Source organism: Bos javanicus, chromosome 15 (assembly GCF_032452875.1).
Source record: "Bos javanicus breed banteng chromosome 15, ARS-OSU_banteng_1.0, whole genome shotgun sequence".
Classification (NCBI taxonomy): Eukaryota; Metazoa; Chordata; class Mammalia; order Artiodactyla; family Bovidae; genus Bos; species Bos javanicus.
In genome coordinates, this window is record NC_083882.1 from 63,321,661 (window position 1) to 63,344,897 (window position 23,237).

At 47.6% G+C, this 23,237-nt stretch overlaps 1 protein-coding gene across 3 annotated transcripts in view; it reads right to left on the minus strand.

Moving 5' to 3' along the window:
* Positions 1-9,048: 9,048 nt before the first annotated feature.
* The window catches only part of WT1 (WT1 transcription factor), a 51,182-nt gene continuing 36,993 nt past the window's right edge, over positions 9,049-23,237 (minus strand). For all 3 annotated transcript variants that reach the window (XM_061381046.1, XM_061381047.1, XM_061381048.1), the window contains 5 exons: positions 22,917-23,013; positions 20,266-20,416; positions 13,792-13,881; positions 13,099-13,191; positions 9,049-10,453 (listed from right to left, as the gene is read on the minus strand). In XM_061381046.1, the coding sequence (XP_061237030.1) occupies positions 10,332-10,453; positions 13,099-13,191; positions 13,792-13,881; positions 20,266-20,416; positions 22,917-23,013 (553 nt within the window). In that variant the 3' untranslated portion in view covers positions 9,049-10,331. The remainder of the gene's footprint in view (positions 10,454-13,098; positions 13,192-13,791; positions 13,882-20,265; positions 20,417-22,916; positions 23,014-23,237) is intronic.

Here is a 23,237-nt window from a genome sequence, read left to right on the forward strand (position 1 = left end):
GGCAGGCTGCAGTCCATGGGTTCACAGAGAGTCAGACATGACTCAACATGTATATCCTATTTATTTATTTACTTTCGGCATGTAGGATCTTAGTTCCAAGACCAGAGATCAAACCCATGCCCACTGCATTAGAAGCTCAGTCTTAACGACTAGACCACCAGGGAAGTCCTCCTGGTCCTTTTAATTCTTGTAGATCCTTTTGCCTGGAAAGTTCTTCCCCTTCTTGCATCCTTCAAGTCCAGGCTGAAAACTCTTCTGACAGCTCAGCCTTCCCTAGCCTCTTCAGGCAAAATTCATTCTTGATCCTTCCCCCACACCTGTATTATCTGCTTTAGTTTCTGCTTCTCTTACTAGACTGTGAGGCCCTGGGGAGAAGATCATGCTTGCTTCATCTCTGAAATAGGGGTCAGACACATAAAAGGCTCACAATATGTGACTACTAAATGAATGACGTAATTAATTTATCTCTGACCTTAAGTCAGGCAGTGAATGACATCACTCCTTAACCTAGTTTAAATGCCCCTGTTTCCAGAAGGTCCATAAAAGCGGTTCTAATGGTAGTGGCTGGACAACAGTGGCTAGCAGGATATGTCTTTTCTCTAGCTGTGGACAGGAAGTGCCCACTGTAGGGCAAGAGCATCTCTGGTCAACCTTGGCTCCAAAGGGATGTTTGGGAGACCCAACCACTACAATTGGTCTTAAACTTTTTGGCAATCACACAAAGGTAGAGGACAGAGTGGATCTGAAGGCCAGAACCTGATTATTCTCTTAAGCTCCCCTCCAACCTATGAGCCTTCCAAAAGGATGGACCGTGTCCTCGAAGATGTCGCCTCAGGACTGACAAGAGAACCATAGCATCAGAGGAAGGGCTAGACTGACTCTCTCAAACTGGGAATTTCCAACCTGCAAGGGAGAGGGAGGGAATGAAAGGCAGTGGGAGGAGTGAGAAAGAAAGGATAAAGAATAAGAATGACTGCAGAGAACAGTAATGCTCTCTACATAAACAGGTGATAAAAGCTGATAACAGCAATGACAAAATTAAGAAAATAAAAACACTGCTCTGAAGATTTATAGGCCAGCTAACACAGAGCTAAATCGGCAATAACTCGGGCTGATAAAAAGCACAGGGCATCAACCACATAAACACTCGGTCACTTCAATGCTTCCGTGTATATTACGATGACACTGGTTTGTTGACACCACCCCATCCCCATGACCTCAGGCGGCAGGAGCGGTGCCTGACTCACAGAGGGGGACGTTCTGCAGGGCTGATGCTGACGAGGAGCTTTTTCAGAAAGACAAGTTATCCTTGACTGGATGCAGATGGCCCAGTGAAAAATGAAATCTGCCAGCGGAGGCTGCCTTTATCAGCTGGAGAGGTTCAGCAGGGACAAGACTTCCCTATCCCCAGCCCGCCCGAATGAGCCTCCGGTTTCAGCACCATATCACTGACTGTCCTAATGAATTCTTCTGACGGGCTGGAGCCCGCACGTATCTGCTTCAAGGAGTGCGTGCTGGCAGGCTGGGGCATGGTACCAAACTCGCCTGGAGTCTGCATTCCGCCTTCAGAGTCAGCAAGGAATGCTTGTGGCGGGAAAGGGGCTGTCAGATCCACCAGGACTGAATGCCCTGCCCACACTGACCATCCTCTGGCTCTCCTGGGCTCCCCTCCCTGACCAGCAGGCAATGGGTGCCCAGGAAAGGACAAGAGGTTCTCCAGGGCACACCAAGGCAAACACCCATGGGAGTCCACCATGTCAAAGACAAAATTACAAGCACAAACTGCTGTTTATTAACTAACTTCCTATTACAAGCCAAGCCCCATGCCAGGCACTGCATCAGGTTTACCCCCATACGACTGTCCCCGAGGTCAGTGTTACCTTCCCACCTTAGAGATGAGCAAAATCAGAGTTCAGTCCAGCTGTCTAGTCATAGGGCTTCCCAGGCGGCACTAGTGATGAAGAACCCGCCTCCCAATTCAGGAGATGAAAGAGATGTGGGTTCGATCCCTGGGTGGGGAAGATCCCCTGGAGGAGGGCATGGCAACCCACTCTAGTACTCTTGCCTGGAGAATCCCATGGACAGAGGAGCCTGCGGGGCTATAGTCCATGGGGTCATGACTGAAGAATGCACATCCAGGGTCATGGGGCTGGGAAATGCCGGCGCTGGGGCATGATACTAGTGTGACCTCCATCCATACAGCCTGTTATCCTAGGAGGACTGGTGTGGAAGAAAACAGGCAAAGTGAAATAAGTATCTGGAGGCTCTACAGTAGATAGATAGACTTTTCCATTTTCATCCCAGTTTAGTAGTACCATGGAGATGACTGTAGTAAAATATTGATAAATTCTGAATCTATCATTGTGGTTTTTTAAAACCCACATACTATAAATTCATCTCAGAACCCAGAACCAGGAATTTTTCATCGCGGCTGCTTTTGACTATTGGAGCCATTGTTCCTCTCGTTCAGTAACCAACCAAGGTGTTTCCAAAGACCCAAACAGACCCCAAAACTGAGCCCCACAGCTCTCCAGACTCCTTGGTCCTGTCCCTCTTGCTGACACGTCCCACATTTTGTGCCTGAGCCAAGGCTTCTGAAAACTTTTTTCCTCTTCTCTTACTTGGGAAGCTGAAACCAGCAGGGGGCATTCTGATGGGTTCAGCGAGGACCTTTATACGAAAGAGGCCTCGGGACACCAGGGCGTGGACCTGACATCTGATGAAGGTGGGTCCCAGCCAGTCCCACTGATAGCCGCTCTCTCTCCAGGGCGACCTGTGTCCCAGCCCCTTCGGTCTCCCGGAGGGTCACACAGACGACTGTGGCGTAAGTGAGGTTTGGCAGTGACTGACACCCTGCCCCTCCTGGCTTTGCCCAGCGCTGCCCACATCTCCCCTCTGCAGTGCGATGGGCCATGGCTTGCTGGCAGGATGACCTGGGGCCAGTGCGGGGGAAAACTGGGAACAGGCTCTGCCTCAGTCCTTCTTGAAAGGCCTTGCTCTGATCATTGCACAGCTAGAGACCTGGCTACCCTGCCTGAGCATGCCAGCTGAGCATCCCCTTCAGGCTTCTGGAACACTCTGGAGGAGAACAGTGTTGTTATCTGAGCAGAAGCTGAGGTTCAGGAGTCTTGGATCTCTCGGTTTGAGCTGCACAGCCTGTATCTCATTGCTGGGATGCTCCTGGAGGACAAGCCGACCCCAAGGCCTCTTTCAACAATCCTCATCCTCTGCTCTGGACCTTTCTAGACCCCTCCTGTCAGAGGAGAACGGAGGGATGGGCCAGAGGCTGGATCAGCAAACAGAACCATCGTGTCTTGCCACTAGCAGTTAGAATTTACTAGACACAGGTGGAGGACGCATCTTGCATGGTTCATAGCACCTCAGCTGCTTCTCCCGGGGCCCAGGAGTCCCCGTCTAAAAACAGTGGCAGCTTATCTCCACACGGCAGCATCGGGAGTTTTCCTCAAACAAACTTTATGGTGTCCACCCAGAGATTTCAGACATCTTTATCAGGCGGAGCCTACGAGAGGGGGTCAACTCAGCCTCACTCAGCCTGCTGCTGCCAGGAGGGCAGGTGTGGCTTGGTGGACTTCTTCCCCCATGAGACCTCCACAAACCCTTCCAAGCAGAGTGTGCCCCTCCTCCCCTGCCAGGGGCCAGCTCTGCTGCAGTGGTGGCTGGAAGGAAGGCTATGCCCGCATTGAGTGATAAAGCCCACTGACATGGATCATTGTATTTGGAGACCTCAGAAAAATTAGGACAAGAGACAGCTGTGAGTCTGTCTCCCTGGAACTTCCTCCTTTGGATGCTAAGGGCCCAAAGACGTCTTCGAAACATGAAGGCTGCCTGCTGAGGCTAAGGGGCAAACCTGTCCACGGGACACTCCCAAGATTTCTCCCCACCCTCACCATCACCAGACACCAGCAGCTTCCTCCCCCGCCCCCTCCCTCTGACGTAGAGCTGCTTGGGAAAGCAGGATGCTGCTTTTTAAAAGTACTCATTGACCTTGAACTCTTAAATGTGTTTCTCAATTTTGCCCTTTTATCACTGTCCGCCTAACATTATGCTATGTCATTTAAGTTCCGGTATTTAATATAAAATATTGAATAAAAACATACTTCACAAACAGGCTCTATCACTGGATATGGGAGGAACATTTTACCAATCACACCTACCCTTCCTCCAGGCACTGGGCAAACATTCCTAGTATCTGAATAAGCCGGTGGGCAAGAAGATATCACTGCTGTGTTCTCTCAGCATTTCTATCCTCTGGTTCGTGGGGCCAACATGCTCTGGGACAAGGGGGATAAGTATTGTAAAATGAAGGGGTTAAGAGTGTGGGCTCCGAGTCAGAGTTGGCTTTGAATCTCTGCCGTACAAGAGCTGTGAGACCCTGTGTGAGGTGTTTCATAGAGCCTCGGTTTCTTTATCTGTAAACTGGGCACATTCTCAGTAAGAGAATGCATGTACCACGGCAGTGGTCTGTACATAAAGATGTAGTAAATGGCCCCATTATTATCACCGAGCACCTCCCATTTGGAAAGGCCCTGGGTGCTTGTTAACAGAGTTGGGATGGGTTCCCATGGGTGTCGGGCCCTGTCAGACAGAAGCCCCCTCTTCCTGTCAGATTTCCCTAACATCCACACTCCATCCCTCATCTTTCTTCCCAGAGTTGTCCCCCTCTTTCCATGCCTCCTTCCTCTTTCTCCTGGACTCCAAATGCCTCCTCCGAGTCCCTACCATGTCAAGCAATTTCCCTGTGTCAACATCAATCCTCCCAGGATGCCAAGAGGAAGAGATGCCATTCACTTCAACCAACCCACCCTCTACATTGATCTCAGCCCCACCCTCATGGACCATCTCTCAATCCTTCTGTGCTCCATAAAAATGCCTTGTGAGCTCCTAAAATTACATTTGCTCATTTCCCTGCCTTAGCTGTTTACATCTGACATCCTTCTGTCTGAGGCTCCCACTCACAGCAGGCTGCTTTTCAATCTGTGCTTAAAGGTGCGGACTTCTTGGAGTCCTCAGGAGTTTGTCCTCGTCTCCTCACCAGTCTCTGCAACAAAACTTTGCTCAGTAGCACCTCACTGAGTATGGCTGTGTGGTCTGCTGGGTTTCTGGCCCTCTGAAAGGTGACCCTTCTTATGCCGCCTGGATCTCTTTCCTTCTTAAGATGAGTCTGAGAATTCACAAAATCAGGATTTTGCTTGAAAAATGGAGAAGAACCTAGAACCCTCCACTGAGGCAGCTACTTTCTCAGTGTAAAAAATCAGACCATGTGGTCATCATTGTGATCACTTACTAAGTTCTGCACAGATTTCAATCATTTGAAATACAACTAAATAATCACTAGAAGCAAACCCCACTCCAGTACTCCAGTGTTCTTGCCTGGAGAATCCCAGGGACGGGAGAGCCTGGTGGGCTGCCGTCTATGGGGTCGCACAGAGTCGGACACGACTGAAGTGACTTAGCATAGCAGAAGCAAAGACCTGAATAAAAAGGGCCAAGCCTTTCACATTCTCTTGGCGATTCGTTTGTTCATTGTGGTTCTTACACATTTACCTGTGAGCAATTCCTGAGCCACTCTGCTGGCTGCAAGGCTCTGAAGAAAAATGTGTCTAGTTGGGAACCACTCTTCTACTTATACTCACACACACACCTGTTCCTGACACGCCTGACCTGGTTAGTCCAAAGTCAGTGGTGTAAACACCCCGCAGGGGGCACAGGGCTCTGGAAGACATTGCCTTCTCCCTTTTCCCTTTGGTATCTGAAGAGCTAAACACTGGCCCCTAGTAGGGACGAGACATGGGGGATTCCTGCCTGGTTCGTGGGAAATAAATCCTCTCCAAACAACTGGAAGGTTTTGGTCTACGGACGCTGGCAAGGATGGCATCAGGCCTGCGGTGGAAATGTGAGCCCGGCGGGGAGTGAGGACTGGATATGCAGGTGGACCGTGCACCGTGCTTCTCCTTACCTGGACTTGGGTTGGGGGAGAGGGTGTCTCCCCTGCCTGTGGAACGTCACTGACAGAGGATGGGCAGGCTGTGTTTGAAAACAAACCTCTGCAGAGATGGACTCGCCTGCACGCAGCACTTCTGACCACATTCAACACCAGTGCCCTGCCCTCAGCCCCAGGGCCCATTACAGCAGAGCCCCAGGCCAACTTCATGGTCACTGTCTACAGGCTAAGAAGGTTCAGGGTATTCCTAGGACTGTCAGGTGCAAAACTCAGCAGAAAGTATTTATGGAGCCCAGCCTTCAGGTTTTTGCAAAAAGTGTGGTCCATCTGAGCCACCAGAAATATAAGAATTCCATGGACAGAGAAGCCTGGCCAGCTGCAGTCCATGGGGTTGTGAAGAGTCAGACATGACTGAGCAGCTAACACGAAGTGTGGTCCACAGCCCAGCAGGGTTGGCATCTCCTGGGAACGTGTCAGGAATGTGGTCTCAGGCCCCGCCCCAGAACTTCCGAATGGGAGACTGTACTTGAACAAATTCCATTCCATAGAGAATGTCTATGGAGAAGGCAATGGCACCCCACTCCAGTACTCTTGCCTGGAAAATCCCATGGATGGAGGAACCTGGAAGGCTGCAGTCCATGGGGTTGCTGAGCGACTGAGTGACTTCACTTTCACTTTTCACTTTCATGCATTGGAGAAGGAAATGGCAACCCACTCCAGTGTTCTTGCCTGGAGAATCCCAGGGACGGGGAGCCTGGTGGGCTGCCGTCTATGGGGTCGCACAGAGTGGGACACGACTGAAGTGACTTAGCAGCAGCATGGTTAGTAAAAGCTGAGAAGTCCTTGAGGAAGTAACACAGGAAGGGAGATGATCCACTCCTCTAGGAGTTCACACATGGTTGCTGCTGCTGCTGCTGCTAAGTCGCTTCAGTCGTGTCCGACTCTGTTCGACCCCACAGACGGCAGCCCACCAGGCTCTCCCGTCCCTGGGATTCTCCAGGCAAGAACACTGGAGTGGGTTGCCATTTCCTTCTCCAATGCAGGAAAGTGAAAAGTGAAAATGAAGTCGCTCAGTTGTGTCCGACTCTTAGCGATCCCATGGACTGCAGCCCACCAGGCTCCTCCGTCCATGGGATTTTCCAGGCAAGAGTACTGGAGTGGGGTGCCATTGCCTTCTCTGCACACATGGTTAGGAAGGTATAACTTGCAGATATAAAACCATGGAGCAGAGTGCATGTCTACATCGTCAAACACATTTTGGAAGGAAAACTGGATATGGAATACCAAGACCAGCCTCAGCCACTACTGTCACTGAGCCTTAGCTTCCCCATCTGTAAAGTGGGAAAAATACTTACCCTGTCAACCTTACTGACAGACGGTCCTAGATGCGAAAGCACAACACCCATATTAAGATGCTATTGAATGTTATGTACTCCAAGTGCTACAGAGGGTCCAGGATGAGAGAGTCTGGGAAGAACCATTGAAGGACTGGAGGTGGCCTTTTAAAGATACTGGACCAGACACTTTACTAAAGTGAGATGGGAGAATGTACATTTTGACACCTGCACCTATATATAGCCTCTAGCCTGAACTACAGAGAGCTCCCTGTGACCAACATTCTTCCTGACATTCTGCTCATGGTCAACACCGCAGGTCTCAGAACACATACTCAATGCCACCGGGTACATTACCAAACACAAAACCAACAGATGTGGTCTCTGTGGGGAGGTTGACAAGAGCTCTGTTGCTGCAAACCTTAACTCTGGTTTGTGGTACATGGAAATGGATTTGTTTGTCGTTTGGTGGACTTGACCTGTGAAGATATCTGGATACCCCAAAAGGACGCTGGAGGTGGTGGTAGTGTTTGGGGCGGGGAGGTGGGAGAGGGGAGTGGAAAGGAAATTAGCATGAGTTCTTGGGTAATCATTTTCCTAGATGATGTTTATGAAGCCTTTGCTATGTGGTTGAAGTTTTAATGCTTTTCCCCCTATTTAATCCTCACTACGACTATCTGTCAGACACAGATGAGGAAAACAAGGACTGACAATCAGAACCCAGGTTGGTCGGCTTTCCAAAGCCCATGACCTTAACTGCAAGCTAACCTGCTGAAGTGGTGTGAGAATCTCTGGGCTTCCTCGAGCAGCTGAAACAATGTGGCCGCTTTTGTTGTGAAACCTGGCTCGTTCTGACTCGCTGACGTTTGCCATGCTTGTCCTGAGCTTCTCCAGAGAAATGCTGTCTTCTGGCAGGAAAAGATAAAAACTGCTGATACAAATGAGTCACCACATTTGCTATAATTAACAGTGATGCAAGAGCCAGATGCAAACCAAGTGGGGCCTCAGGACCTGACTTTCAGGCGGCCCCAAACTTTGAGCTGCTCTTCAACACAGAAAAATCCCTGCGGTGAGCTGCTGTCTGTTCAAGATACATTTTAAATGAAGAAATGAAGCCTGGAATGCATGCAAGTTCCCAGATAATGGAGTGGAGAGGAGCGGCACCAAATTAATCTCCTTATTTACAACTGAAAAACTATCCACCAGAACCAGGAAGAGAGTTTATAGTTTATAGATAATGTAGATCTTTGCTTTCACACTCGGCTGCCCTGGAAAGCCTGAGCTGTCTCCAACCTGCTGAGCTACTTCATAGCAACTACAATTGCAAGTTCAGTTGTACTAGGTGTTCAGTTTATACCCTCCTAATTGCAGTGTGTACCTGTGAACTTAAAAAAAAAAAAAAAAAAAAAAGAACAGTTATTTGCATCTCTCTAGGCTTTTTTTTGCTGACATGGAATAAGAAGTGATGCAATGATAGCCTGATGAAAATGACTCGGAACACACAAGTCCCCCCATCCAGCCATGAGCCCTTGTGATCACAATTACTTTATGATGAGAGGAGGGGGCAGTGCTCTCTGGCTGCTTCTAGGGTCAGTAATTGCCTCCTGAGTTTCAACAGAGAGAAACAAAGAATGGTCAGGACCTGATTAGTCTTAAGTGGTCACTGATGTCAGTGTCAGCACCTTACCTGTGGAAAAGAGGCTCAACTCTCCCCAAGATGTGAACACAATACAGCTGATAGAATCTTACCACTTTCCTTTTGAATAGACTTTAATTGAGAGCAAAGTGAAAAATGCAGGTTACATTTTTAGTGTTATCATCAATATGTTGGAAGATCAACACCAAAACAGTGATACATCTAACATTTATACATATCCTAACTTTAGCTGTCAAAGAGCAAATCATTATCAGATATATATATTTACACAATAATTTCAAGCAACAGTAAATAATAAACTCCCTCCCTTAAAAAATAAAAACAAAACACACACACATACACCCAACCACCTTTAAACAATGGATTTCCTCACACCATTAAGTCTCATTTTTTTTTTTTTTCACATATACTTGGAGACCCAAAGTTATTTAAGTTACTTAAGAACAGTCTTATCAGTGGAAATTCTGGACCAGCCCTTATGTTCTTTTAGAGTCATTTTAATTTTTACAACTTGAAGCCACATAACCAGCATGGTCTGTATACTCTAAGGACACCCCAAATGATAAAAATGAATTCCACTTCCTTTGTGTGAGGAGATATGTACATCTCTGAAGATGTATATGATTACAACTCAAAAGTCAAACAGAAACACAAAAACAAAATCTCAGATCCTCAAGCACGATTTCTTAAGAGCATTGTGCTAACATTAACAATGAATTAACTGAATGCTAAGATTCTTTTAGATATCTCTGCAGAGGTACTGGTTAGTTCTGATTCTTTTTTTTTTTTTTTTTCAGCTGCTTGAAATGCTTGAGTTTTAAAAGTTGCCTGGTCCAGGTTAGCAGCCTGCCTAACCTCCGGAATGTCGGACAGGACTCACCCCCAGTGCCTTGCTCTCTGATTTATTTCTCGCTGTTGCTGTTAGTAAATGGAAACCATGACAAAGTTTACATTAGCAGACACATCCACATGCCTGGGCCCATAAATATTCTATGATGGAAAATGGTACAATGACTCCATTCCTCTTGAAAATGAGCGTAAAGTGAGAAGGGGCAGGGGAACATCACCAACAGTGGCTCTGCTTACAGTGGGAAATCCAGACCAAATGGTGACGGGCTTTTAACTAACCGGACACTGAGAGCCACTTCTCCAGGGCCTTACGAGTCAACTCAAAGTTGGCTAAGCAGAGACCAACTCCTTTGGGCAAACCTGGTAGAATCCAGTAGTACAGGCATCTTGTCTCAGACGTTGGATGAAGAAAGATCAACCGCAGTTTCCTTCTCCGACAGGCGAGTGAGGAGGAATCTGAAAGTCAGCTTTGAGAGGAGCGCGCACTCGGGCCTGCCTGGGGCGCGGGACGGCGGCCGGTGGGGACCCCTCAGAGCGCCAGCTGCAGCTTGCTCATATTTCTCTGGTGCATGTTGTGATGGCGGACCAATTCGTCTGACCGGGCAAACTTTTTCTGACAACTGGGCCACCGACAGCTGAAGGGCTTCTCACCTGTTGACACAATGGCCAGTCAGAGACACTTGCCGTGGAGAGACGGAGCTGTAAGTTCAACTACCAGAGGCCTGAGTTAAATCATCACAAGGCACCCACTCCACATTCCCTCTAGCTTTTTCCCTAAGCTCACACATCTAGTTCATCTCACGAGGCGGCCTTGACGTGGCAGCACCTCTGGGGCCTCAAGAATTAAAATGCTGTGACAATTACGAAATGTCACTGAGTCAGAAGACTTGGGAAATGGGAGAGACGGAGCGAATCAAGGTAACGGAAATGTCTGGGCGCTTCATATTTAATCAAGGGGGGAAAACACTTGGTAAAACACAACCCCTGTCATTAGACGGTTTTGTGAATTGTGCAAACGCTTCCCGTTTGCTGTTTAAGGAGGGCACTGAGCTTAACTGGAAGGCAAGGGCCTTAGGATCATCACGCAGGATACTGTTAATGGACCGCCACCCAGTAGCACAGCTGCAACTAGAGCTTTAACATCTCTGTCTGTATACATATTCTGGACGGGCTGGGCGTGTTAAATAAATCACTGACCTCAGTACACATGGTATTTGCTTCTTTTACCTTAAAGGGTTATTTAGAGAGTAATACCCATTATATAGGAGATTGGAGGTGAGGCATGGTTTCAAGATTTTTTCAAAGCTTGCCAAAAAATCGAGGCTTCTCCATCTAAGGAGGCCTCAGAAGTTTCTTCCAAGTCTCATTTTGGATGGGAAAGATAATTAGCATTTCTGAATGCTTATCTATGTACTAAGCTCTGTGCTGGGTTATCATATATATATATATATAAATTATACATAATATATATAATTTCATGTACTCTTTCCAACAACCTGTAAGGTAAGCATTATTATCCGCATTCTACAGATGAGGCTGGAACCTCAGGTGAGTGCAGACACAGGCAAGACTTCTTAAACCTGGGTCTGTCTGATTCCAAATCCAGGTCTGTCTGTAGGACACACTTCCTGGGCCTCGGCATAATGGAAATACAGCTGTGGCTTTATCCTAAGTAAAAACATCACAGGAGCCAATTCCTCCACCTGGGGAGGTTCTCAGGATATAGCTAGCCTTCTCTGAGAAATACTGAAAGGGATAAGCACTGAGAAATATCCCAGGGGAGGCACTGTCCCCGGGTCAGAACTGGAGGCTAATCAACTATAGCTCCCAGTTAGATATTCAACAGTCTGCGAGTGACACAGGTCATTTTGTACATCGACAGATACGCATGAGGTGGGGCGCAGGGTACCTCTTCCCCACCAAATTATGAGCTCAGGACTAAGGCAAAGAAGTGACATTAAAGGTACTCGAGTCAGGAAATGAGCTGTCCATCCCACTGACTCTGGGCCACAGGTACTCTGACTGCCTACAAGTACAGCCTGCTGGGGCTGAGAATCCAGGACTGCACGGCGGATCACGCCTTATACTTCCCTCGCCTCCCACTCACTGTCCCTCGGCCCTTCCTGATCTGGCTCCTGTCCCCTGCTCCCACGGCCAACCGTGCTGTCAAAGGTCACCTCCTAATGGACAAATCCTAACCACTTCTCCTGTCGGTCATCATCCTCCTCAAACTCTCGAGGGAACTCAACTCTGCTGACCAGGGGGTCTCCTCCTGATTCTCTCTCCTCCCTGGGCCACAAGGTGAACACAGACTCTTTCCCCAGTAAAGAAGCAGTGGGCAGGTGGGCTGGGAAGAGACAGATCTGGGGTTGCTACTTACTAGCTTTGGGATTTTAAACAAAGTTATTTCATCATTCTGTGCCTCAGTCTCCTCATCTGTAAAATGGGGATGAAATGTTACCTATCCTACTTATCTTCTGAGGATGTTGTGAAGATAAAATGAGATAAACTAAGCATTGGTCCTCCCTCTAAAGCTAGAAAATACACAACGAAGATGGTGCTATTTTCATTCTGAATCATACCAGCCTTGTGGAGAAGCAAAAACTTTCAGCAGCTGTGAATAAATGTCTTTTCTCTCTCTACTCCTTTTGTTTGTTTATTTTTACTTTTTGGCCATGCAGCATGTGGGATCTTAGTTCCCTGACCAGGGACTGAACCTGTGCTCCCTGCATTGAAAATGCTGAGTCTTAACCACTGGGCCAGAGGGAAGGAGGGGAAGTGCCTCCCTCTATTCTACTATGAAGGAAATAATACCCACACACCAAAATGAGTCTGGCAGAAACCATGCCTGCTCCTGGGGCATTAACTTTTAGCAGAGCAAAGATTCAGGTCTCTGAAAACAGTGTTATAAAATGCAAACTTTCAGGAGTACAAGTGATTGGCTTGCTAGAATTTCTGCTATTTTCCTCCAAGGCTGATTATCCTATCAAACTGAGCGATAAAGATGTGATGCAACAAACTGGGAACAGCAGGGACTTAGCTTATCTCTTCACTTCATTCTGGACACTCCTGAAAGCAGTTCTTTTCACATCTCTTCTGCTCCATACCTCCCACCCCCATTCCTTCTTAAACAATGTTATTATTTAAAGACATCCATGCACTGTTCTTTCTCCTGAATCTAAAGCTGTTTAGAACTTTCCCACTCATCTTTTCCAATCTCTCGCATCACAAGCAACCCCATTCAACAGTAGTTTAAAAAAATAAAGAAAAATAAATGTGAAGAAAAGTTTACGCACTTGTTTTACCTGTATGAGTCCTGGTGTGGGTCTTCAGGTGGTCGGAACGGGAGAACTTTCGCTGACAAGTTTTACACTGGAATGGTTTCACACCTAAACGGACAGAGAAGGTCTAGCCGCGGCCCTAACCGTGTGGGGGCATAGCAAGGCCCACAAGGCCCGCTTCCCGGTGGCCTGAGGAGTTGGGCATTTCCAGCCATACCTGCAGTGTCTGGCTCGCCCTCAGATTTCCCCAACACCCCAGGCCCAGCAGGAGCCACCTAATACCGCACAGTAATCCTTGAAGACCTGTTGTCTTGGGAACAACTATTGCTTAACCACAAGTGTCCAGCTTCTCAGAGAAGTTTCAGCTGTGTCTGAGACTGAAAAAGTGAATCACACACTACAGATGGGACTTTGCTCTCCCCTCACCCGTGTTCTTTACTGACACTCAGTGTATCATCAGCAAATTGCTAGTGGGAATATCATGATTCTGTGGTTTTCAGGGGAAATGTGGGACGTTTCCTTTTCTTTTCTTTTCTTTTTTTTTTTTTTAAGAGAAGGTAAATCCCCAGCAATTAGGAGGGAAAATTATTGGAGAAACTTGAAAAAGGGCTGACCCTCTCACACCCATATTGAACAATAAAAAGAATCACAAAATCAACAATGACCCAAGGGAACACACTGCCAGCAACGAGAAGGGAGCCTACAAACCTGTGTGTCTCCTTTGGTGTCTTTTGAGCTGGTCTGAACGAGAAAACCTTCGTTCACAGTCCTTGAAGTCACACTGGTATGGTTTCTCACCTTGGGGAAGATACGTATTCCATTGGAAAATGATATTGGAAATAAAGATCTCATTAGAGGCAACTTCTCTTATTGGGACTGAAAGGATCCCAAAATGCTGAAAGGCATTTGGGTGGAAGGTTTCAGGGATATGCTGTCAACCTTAGGGGGCTTCCCAGGTTGCTCTAGCAGTAAGAAACTGGCCTGCCAATGCAGGAGATGGTAAGAGACGCAGGTTCAACCCTGGGTCAGGAAGACGCTCTGGAGAAGGGCATGGCAATCCACTCCAATATCTTGCCTGGGGAATTCCCAAGGACAGAGGAGCTTGGCGGGCTATTTTCCTTAGGGTCACAGAGTCAGACACGACTGAAGTGACTTCGCATGCATGCATGCCAAACCACAGGGTTAGGAGGAAGTCCCACCTACATATATATATTCATGGGCGGGAGGCATGGAATTAGGGGATGGGTGAATAAGGCTGAGTTGGAAGCGAAGGGAACTCGGGTTCTGGAGTTTGACATGGTGGGGAATATCCAGCTCTTTCAATCTGCTGGGTGAGGTGTCGTTTCCTCACTGTGAAACGGGGCCAATAACCTGACAGCTTCCAAGGACTTGTAAACAGATTACAACAGACCATCCACAGAAGGGCTTAGCCTAGAGCCTAGCACAGAGGCAGTGCTCAAAAAATACTGGCAGCTAATATTTAAACAAATAATAAACCAAAGCGGTCTTAAGTCCAAGACTTGAGTTTGTGGCAGAATTCTGGGATGGATGTCCCCTAGAGCTGGCCCCGTGGAGTAAGTACTTTATGTTTTATGGCCTAAAGCTCTGGTATTCTCTGCTACTGACTTCCCAACCCTGAGTTAGGTATAAACAACTCCAGGGTTGTAAGATGTTCAAATTAAACCAGGAGCCAGAGCCTTAGAGTTCTGGGTATCCCTTTACTCGAGAGAAGACAGGAATGGGATTACACAACCTCCTGCCTCACAGTGAAGCCCTGCCCCTGTCTTTGCAGGAAAAGTTCAGCCAAATCCCAGGAACTGCGCCCCCTGAGTGCACTGAGCAACCCTGGACCGTCCCACCTTCTTATGAGAATTCTGAGTCACCAGCATTCTGGGATGGAGAGCAAGCGATCCCAGGATCAGCCGGTTCTTTCTGTTGTTGGGCAGTTCTTGGTTCCTTTCCAGCCTCAAGACCTCCTCTGCTTCCCTGATTCATCTATACTCCTGCTCTATAGAGCTCACCATTCCTGAACCCTGCCTTATACTTCGCTCACACTAAACATCCTCCATCCCCATCTCCAGATTCCTAACCCATCATAAACTCTATGGCACGTCCCTCTCAAATGCTGTTTCCTCTGTGATGCCTTCTTGGAAGCTTCCTGTTCACATAGAAAGCCTTTCCTTCCCTCATTACAGAATGGCTGACATGGGGCCTTGTCAGATCCACCGTCTGCCACCGACTGGAAAATCCTGAGAGCAGGAAACTTTCCTCAACTTTCTATTGATATCCAGCCTAGTGCCTTAACTTCAGCTCTTCAAGCTGGAAAAAGCAACACTTCTATCCAGTCTCATGTCTTTTTTCTGCCTTTCTGCTTATGCTCATCCTTTACTTTCTCTGCCTGACCCTGCCTACCCCTTACTGGTTAATCCAAGCCCTTCCTTCTTCAAGAAACAAACGATGCTCACTCAGAAAAATACCCTCTGAATGAATCTTTACAGAGCCTCCAGATTCACTCAATCATCACACAGTCTCTTCTCCCTTTTCACTTTTGTATGTCTTGCCTCCAAAACAGACCATCGACTCTTTGAGCAAGGGGCTTGTGACTTGGAGTTAAAAGGCATGAGTTTGAGTCTTCCCTATATCCTACCCACCGGATAATTGTTTTGTTTGTGATAATAAAATGAAATAATGAATGTAGAGAATTTGGCCCATGGAAAGTATTTAATAAAAGGTTCTTAACATAATAGTAGAGAAGACTATATACATGGACATCACCTGATGGTCATCACCAAAATCAGACTGATTATATTCTTTGTAGCCAAAGACGGAGAAGCTCTATACAGTCAGCAAAAACAAGGCCAGGAGCTGACTGTGGCTCAGATCATGAACTTCTTATTGCCAAATTCAGACTTAAATTGAAGAAAGCAGGGAAAACCACTAGATCATTCAGGTATGACCTAAATCAAATCCCTTATCATTATACAGTCAAAGTGAGAAATAGATTTAAGGGCCTAGATCTGATAGATAGAGTGCCTGATGAACTATGGAATGAGGTTTGTGACATTGTACAGGAGACAGGGATCAAGACCATCCCCATGGAAAAGAAATGCAAAAAGGCAAAATGGCTGTCTGGGGAGGCCTTACAAATAGCTGTGAAAAGAAGAGAAGCGAAAAGCAAAGGAGAAAAGGAAAGATATAAGCATCTGAATGCAAAGTTCCAAAGAATAGCAAGAAGAGATAAGAAAGCCTTCTTCAGCGATCAATGCAAAGAAACAGAGGAAAACAACAGAATGGGAAAGACTAGAGATCTCTTCAAGAAAATTAGAGATACCAAGGGAACATTTCATGCAAAGATGGGCTCGATAAAGGACAGAAATGGTATGGACCTAACAGAAGCAGAAGATATTAAGAAGAGATGGCAAGAATACACAGAAGAACTGTACAAAAAAGATCTTCATGACCCAGATAATCACGATGGTGTGATCACTGACCTAGAGCCAGACATCCTGGAATGTGAAGTCAAGTGGGCCTTAGAAAGCATCACTACGAATAAAGCTAGTGGAGGTGATAGAATTCCAGTTGAGCTATTTCAAATCCTGAAAGATGATGCTGTGAAAGTGCTGCATCCAATATGCCAGCAAATTTGGAAAACTCAGCAGTGGCCACAGGACTGGAAAAGGGCAGTTTTCATTCCAATCCCAAAGAAAGGCAATGCCAAAGAATGCTCAAATGACTGCACAATTGCACTCATCTCACATGCTAGTAAAGTAATGCTCAAAATTCTCCAAGCCAGGCTTCAGCAATATGTGAACCGTGAACTTCCTAATGTTTAAGCGGTTTTAGAAAAGGCAGAGGAACCAGAGATCAAATTGCCAACATCCGCTGGATCATGGAAAAAGCAAGAAAGTTTCAGAAAAACATCTATTTCTGTTTTATTGACTATGCCAAAGCCTTTGACTGTGTGGATCACAATAAACTGTGGGAAATTCTGAAAGAGATGGGAATACCAGACCACCTGATCTGCCTCTTGAGAAATTTGTATGCAGGTCAGGAAGCAACAGTTAGAACTGAACATGGAACAACAGACTGGTTCCAAATAGGAAAAGGAGTACGTCAAGGCTGTATATTGTCACCCTGCTTATTTAACTTCTATGCAGAGGACATCATGAGAAACGCTGGACTGGAAGAAACACAAGCTGGAATCAAGATTGCTGGGAGAAATATCAATCACCTCAGATATACAGATGACACCACCCTTATGGCAGAAAGTGAAGAGGAACTAAAAAGCCTCTTGATGAAAGTGAAAGAGGAGAGTGAAAAAGTTGGCTTAGAGCTCAACATTCAGAAAACGAAGATCATGGCATCCGGTCCCATCACTTCATGGGAAATAGATGGGGAAATAATGGAAACAGTGTCAGACTTTATTTTTTTGGGCTCCAAAATCACTGCAGATGGTGACTGCAGCCATGAAATTAAAAGATGCTTACTCCTTGGAAGAAAAGTTATGACCAACCTAGATAGCATATTCAAAAGCAGAGACATTACTTTGCCAACAAAGGTCCATCTAGTCAAGGCCATGGTTTTTCCTGTGGTCACGTATGGATGTGAGAGTTGGACTGTGAAGAAGGCTGAGTGCCAAAGAATTGATGCTTTTGAACTGTGGTGTTGGAGAAGACTCTTGAGAGTCCCCTGGACTGCAAGGAGATCCAACCAGTCCATTCTGAAGGAGATCAGCCCTGGGTGTTCTTTGGAGGGAATGATGCTAAAGCTGAAACTCCAGTACTTTGGCCACCTCATGCAAAGAGTTGACTCATTGGAAAAGACTCTGATGCTGGGAGGGATTGGGGGCAGGAGGAGAAGGGAATGACAGAGGATGAGATGGCTGGATGGCATCATTGACTCGACGGACATGAGTCTGAGTGAACTCCGGGAGTTGGTGATGGACAGGGAGGCCTGGCATGCTGCGATTCATGGGGTCGCAAAGAGTTGGACATGACTGAGCGACTGAACTGAACTATTATTGGGAATAGATACAAAAAGATGGCACTCTTTCAAGAAGGGGACTTCAGTGATGTTAAATACCCTTCCCTCCTCGTCTTCTGCACGGAAGAGTTTCTTAAAGGCTCCGGCAGGTCTGAAGGTCATGGCTATATTTCTTACTGCCTTCCCTTCCCACAGACATCTAACCCTTACTGTTTTCTAAGTGCCTCTTTTCCATTATAATTTCTACAACCATATTGACTTCAGTGTATTCTCTTGTATTTATCTAGGCAGAATTTTACTTTATCATTTTCCTTATAATCAGATACGTTGCAAATGATCTCATTTGGGGAAATACATAACAACACAACATGCAACTTCTCATCTTCAGCTTAAAGCAGGCGGTCTGCTGCTGCTGCTGCTGCTAAAGTCGCTTCAGTCGTGTCCGACTCTGTGTGACCTCATAGACGGCAGCCCACCAGGCTGCGCCGTCCCTGGGATTCTCCAGGCAAGAACACTGGAGTGGGTTGCCATTTCCTTCTCCAATGCATAAAAGTGAAAGTGAGGTCTCTCAGTCGTGTCTGACTCTTAGCGACCCCATGGACTGCAGCCTCCCAGGCTCCTCCATCCATGGGATTTTCCAGGCAAGAGTACTGGAGTGGGGTGCCACTGCCTTCTCCGATAATCAGATACTTTTCAAATGATCTCATTTGGGGAAATACATAACAACACAACATGCAACTTCTCATTTTCAGCTTAAAGCAGGCGGTCTACTGAGTATAAACTCAGGTCTATGCCAGAACTGTAGCCTTCACTGTAGCCTTCAGACACAATGGCTTAGCAAAGACCAATGGTCTAAAGAGATCTGAACCCAGCTCATTTTCTTCTTCAGCTTCCCCAAAGAAAAGTCTGCAGTAACAATAAAACAATGAAAGTGAAAGTCATTCAGTTGTGTCTGACTCTTTGTGACCCCATGGACTATACAGTCCACAGAATTCTCCAGGCCAGAACACTGGAGTGGGTAGCCACTATTCTTCTCCAGGGGATCTTCCCAAGCCAGGGATTGAACCCAGGTCTCCCACATTGCAGGCGGATTCTTTACCAGCTGAGCCACAAGGGAAGCCCAAGAATACTGGAGTGGGTAGCCTATCCCTTCTCCACCGGATCTTCCCAAGCCAGGAGTCAAACCAGGGTCTCCTGCATTGCAAGCGGATTCTTTACCAACTGAGCTATGAGGGAAGCAATAATAAACAATAATGGTACTTAAAACGAAGAAGCTACCTTAAATCGTGGGGAAAAATGGTACCAGCTCCCCAGTAGGAAAGCCTGCGCTTTGCCCTGATTTCCTGTAGGAAAACTCAGTCACATTCCCATCTAGTGCCCACAAGGCCAACCAAGAACAGACATTTGTGAAACCGATGTTCACATTCCCTGTGGCCAACAACCAAACGTGGCCAGTTCTTTCCCAGAGGCAGACCCTGTAACCTGTGGGAAAATCCAGTTTTCTTTAAAACATCATCAAAAATCATCTTTTTCAGGGGGGTTGAAAACAAAAATTAAACCTAGAAGCCATTTCCCCACTCCTACCTGGTTGGTTATTACTAACCCAAGCAGTTAAGTTCTTCTTTGGACCATCTCATTCTAAGTCTCCAGAATAATCTTGCACATCAAGTTCCTAGAATCATCTAACTACCAAGCCCCAAGGCTAGCTCCTCTCCCGTAAGAGATGCTAATACTATTATAAAAGTTAGAGCGTTTATTCAGACTTACTGACACAGGGAACTGGAAGAGATGGTTCATATCTCTAATTCCTTTCATTCAATTTGATTTTAGAAGTTAATCTAGTCTCAACAATTGTATAAGGGAGGCTATCATCTCCATTTTCCATGTAAGGCAGATGAAGTTTGAAGCGTGGTTAGTAACTTGCTCAAGGTCACACCACCTGGTGGTGAAACCAGACTTCAAGCCAGGTCTCTTTAATTCTGTGAAATTCTCTCTCTACCTACTCTGCTCTTCCCTTTTTAAATAAAGGATAGAACTTCAGGATACATAATGGTCTGGCAGCCTTTTTCCATCCCCTGAAAGTAGTGTCTACTTTGCATTCCAGAAATCACCTGTGTCCTGGCAGTGACAGCAGGAAGCAGGGGCTGCCAAGCCGCCCCTGAGCCACCAGAACCAAGACTGGACGGTGAATGCACTTACCAGTGTGCTTCCGGCTGTGCATCTGTAAGTGGGACAGCTTAAAATATCTCTTATTGCAGCCTGGGTAAGCACACATGAAGGGGCGCTTCTCACTGGTCTCAGATGCCGACCGGACAAGAGTCGGGGCCACTCCAGGCACACGCCGCACATCCTGCAAGCAGAGTGTAAGATGAACAGAGGCTTTAAGCCACATGTGAACATTCACATTGGTCCCAAGGAAAGTGAGCTTTGAAGTATTCCCAAAGGAGGGATAGTGGATGTGATGCCTGAAACCACTCCCCCCAACATCTGAGGTGCCCAAAGCAGACATCGCTAGTGGATGACAGAGCAGCACATTCAACAGTGCATTGCCCTAAGATCATCACTGCTGATCAACCAGAACCGGGACCTGAGATGAAGTCAGTCTTAGGGCTGCTGATCCAGAGCATCTGGAAAAGAAATGCTGCACACTGGGAGAGTTCCCAATCTTTCCTGTCTCTCAGCTTCTCAATCTTGAAGCAGAGAGGTCTGGAAGTCAAAGCCCCAGGTTCTACTCTATTCCCTCCCACTCGGACACCAGGCCACATGACCTCGGGCCCTATCTGCAATGGGTTGGGAAGTCCTTATTAGAGAAAAATGAGCCCCCAACTGAGCAACCTTCCACGTGTGAGTCAATGACAAGGAAGAAGAATACATCCTGGGAGGTGAGGGTTCTGTCTGTGAAGGGAGCTGAAACCACAGGAAGCCCACAGCGTTGCCAGCACGATACTTTACTAGAGACACCAGGAAGCACCGTGTGTGTGCCCTCTGCCCACTCTATGTCCATCACAGGGCATTCTGTGGATCACCTTTATCCTGTAGGAGTGTGTGTGCATGGTTTGGTCCTCCATGAGAAGAAGCTAGAGGGAAACAGTGAGGCAAATGCCCCTTAGGCTCCAGGGACCAGTGAGTCATAAGCAAAAGCAACGCAAGTGCCTGAGGGGCCACTGAACCCTCCTCGTCCTCACACAGATGTGCAGGTCAGGGCCCCTAGAGCACATCCATAGTTTGTCTTAAGACCCGGGACCACTTCTAAGCTTACCCACTCCTGCCCTGGGCACTTCCCCCACCGCCCACAAGCATACGTTCAAGTTCCTATTTCACCTCTTGCTGCGCGATCTTTTTTGAAGTAAACATACAGTAGTACCATACGGCTGGAGAAGGCGATGGCACCCCACTCCAGGAGAAGGCGATGGCGCCCACTCCAGTGTTCCTGCCTGGAGAATCCCATGGACGGAGGGCCTGGTGGGCTGCAGTCCATGGGGTCGCACAGAGTCGGACACGACTGAGCGACTTCACTTTCAGTTTGCACTTTCATTCATTGGAGAAGGAAATGGCAACCCACTCCAGTGTTCTTGCCTGGAGAATCCCAGGGACGGGGGAGCCTGGTGGGCTGCAGTCCATGAGGTTGCTAAGAGTCAGACACGACTGAGCGACTTCCCTTTCACTTTTCACTTTCGTGCATTGGAGAAGGAAATGGCAACCCACTCCAGTGTTCTTGCCTGGAGAATCCCAGGGACGGGGGAGCCTGGTGGGCTGCCGTCTATGGGGTCGCACAGAGTCGGACACGACTGAAGCGACTTAGCAGCAGCAGCAGCAGCAGCAATACCATACGGCTCTACTACTGACGGGCCACAGTGTCTTAAGGCAAAAGATGGAATAAGTTTAAATGAGGAGGCAGCTGTGTCTGATTGGTCCGCTCTGGAGGAAAATTAACACAGACCACGACAGTAAGTCTGATAAACTGGGCTTGGTGAAAAGGAAGGGAAAAGGAGTTTCGTACAGGTCCTTTAATTCACCCCAGAGGCAGCGCACCGTGCAACAGGAAATAAAACAGAGTTGTCAGTGTCAGCCAGTCCTGGTGGAGAAGGCTGACATTACTTGTCTGACTTCCATCAGATGTCCATGTTTCTGTCACCCTCACTTTTATTCTCACCACTGGAAGGCTTGGGGATGAGGGAACACGCTGTTCTATCCCCATGATGCCTCTGGAAACATTCTTCAGAACATCTCAGAGCACTTGCTCCACACATCACGTGGGAACTTGGCCCACACACAACTTATTTCTAATGTGCTGACTACTCTGGAGAAAGTATCTCAGCCGTTACTCATGTTGTTGCAACCACAGAGTCACACGCCAAAAGGCACAAACACAAGCCCTTGGTAACTGTGCGTGGTTCTGAATGCCCAAAAGAGGCTCCGGGAGATGGCCTTCCGTCCAATTTCCATTTTACTTTCCTTTCCTCACTCTCCCTTAGCAAAGACGGAGTCTACCTTTGGGCACTTGACCGTGCAGAACAAGTCTTAGAAGTCCACAGTCCAGGTCATTAATTCAAGCTCATTTAGCCCCAACGTAAGATGTGCATAGCCTACCCTAGAGAAGGCGAATTAAACAGTGAAGGAGGAAAGAAGGGAATTCTGCAGAAAGCACCCTGGTCTGAGTGAGGCGGCTGCATGCACACCGGCCTCTGGAAAGGAGAAGACCTCCCAGCCTGCCCCAGTGGAAGAGGGGGGATCCCTGCTGACACAGGAGCCTATGGTTAGGAACAGACTTGCCAGGGCCAAACGGCCAGCAGCGAGGACGTGAGAGGTTGTTGGGAAGGAGAGAGGCAGCCGGGGCCCCGTGTACTCACCTGAATGCCCCTGAAGACGCCGTGGGTGTGTATCCGGTACTGGGCGCCACAGAGGATGGGTGTGGTGTGGTTGTCACTCTCGTACCCCGTGCCGTGGCTGCAAACACAGAGAAGGGAGAACAGGACTCAGGCTGCTTCACAGGCATCAGGGCAACGTGCCTCTGCAGTGAGACAAATGTCCTCTCAGAGCCCTCGGGACAACTCGGTTGGCTTCTGCCTCCCTCCACTGGGGCTGCCCTGGAAGCAGTGCTTTGTGAAAGGCAGAGCTGCCCGATCCTTGGGTGACCCCCAGGCAGTCCCTTACCCCCGCACTCTCCAGGG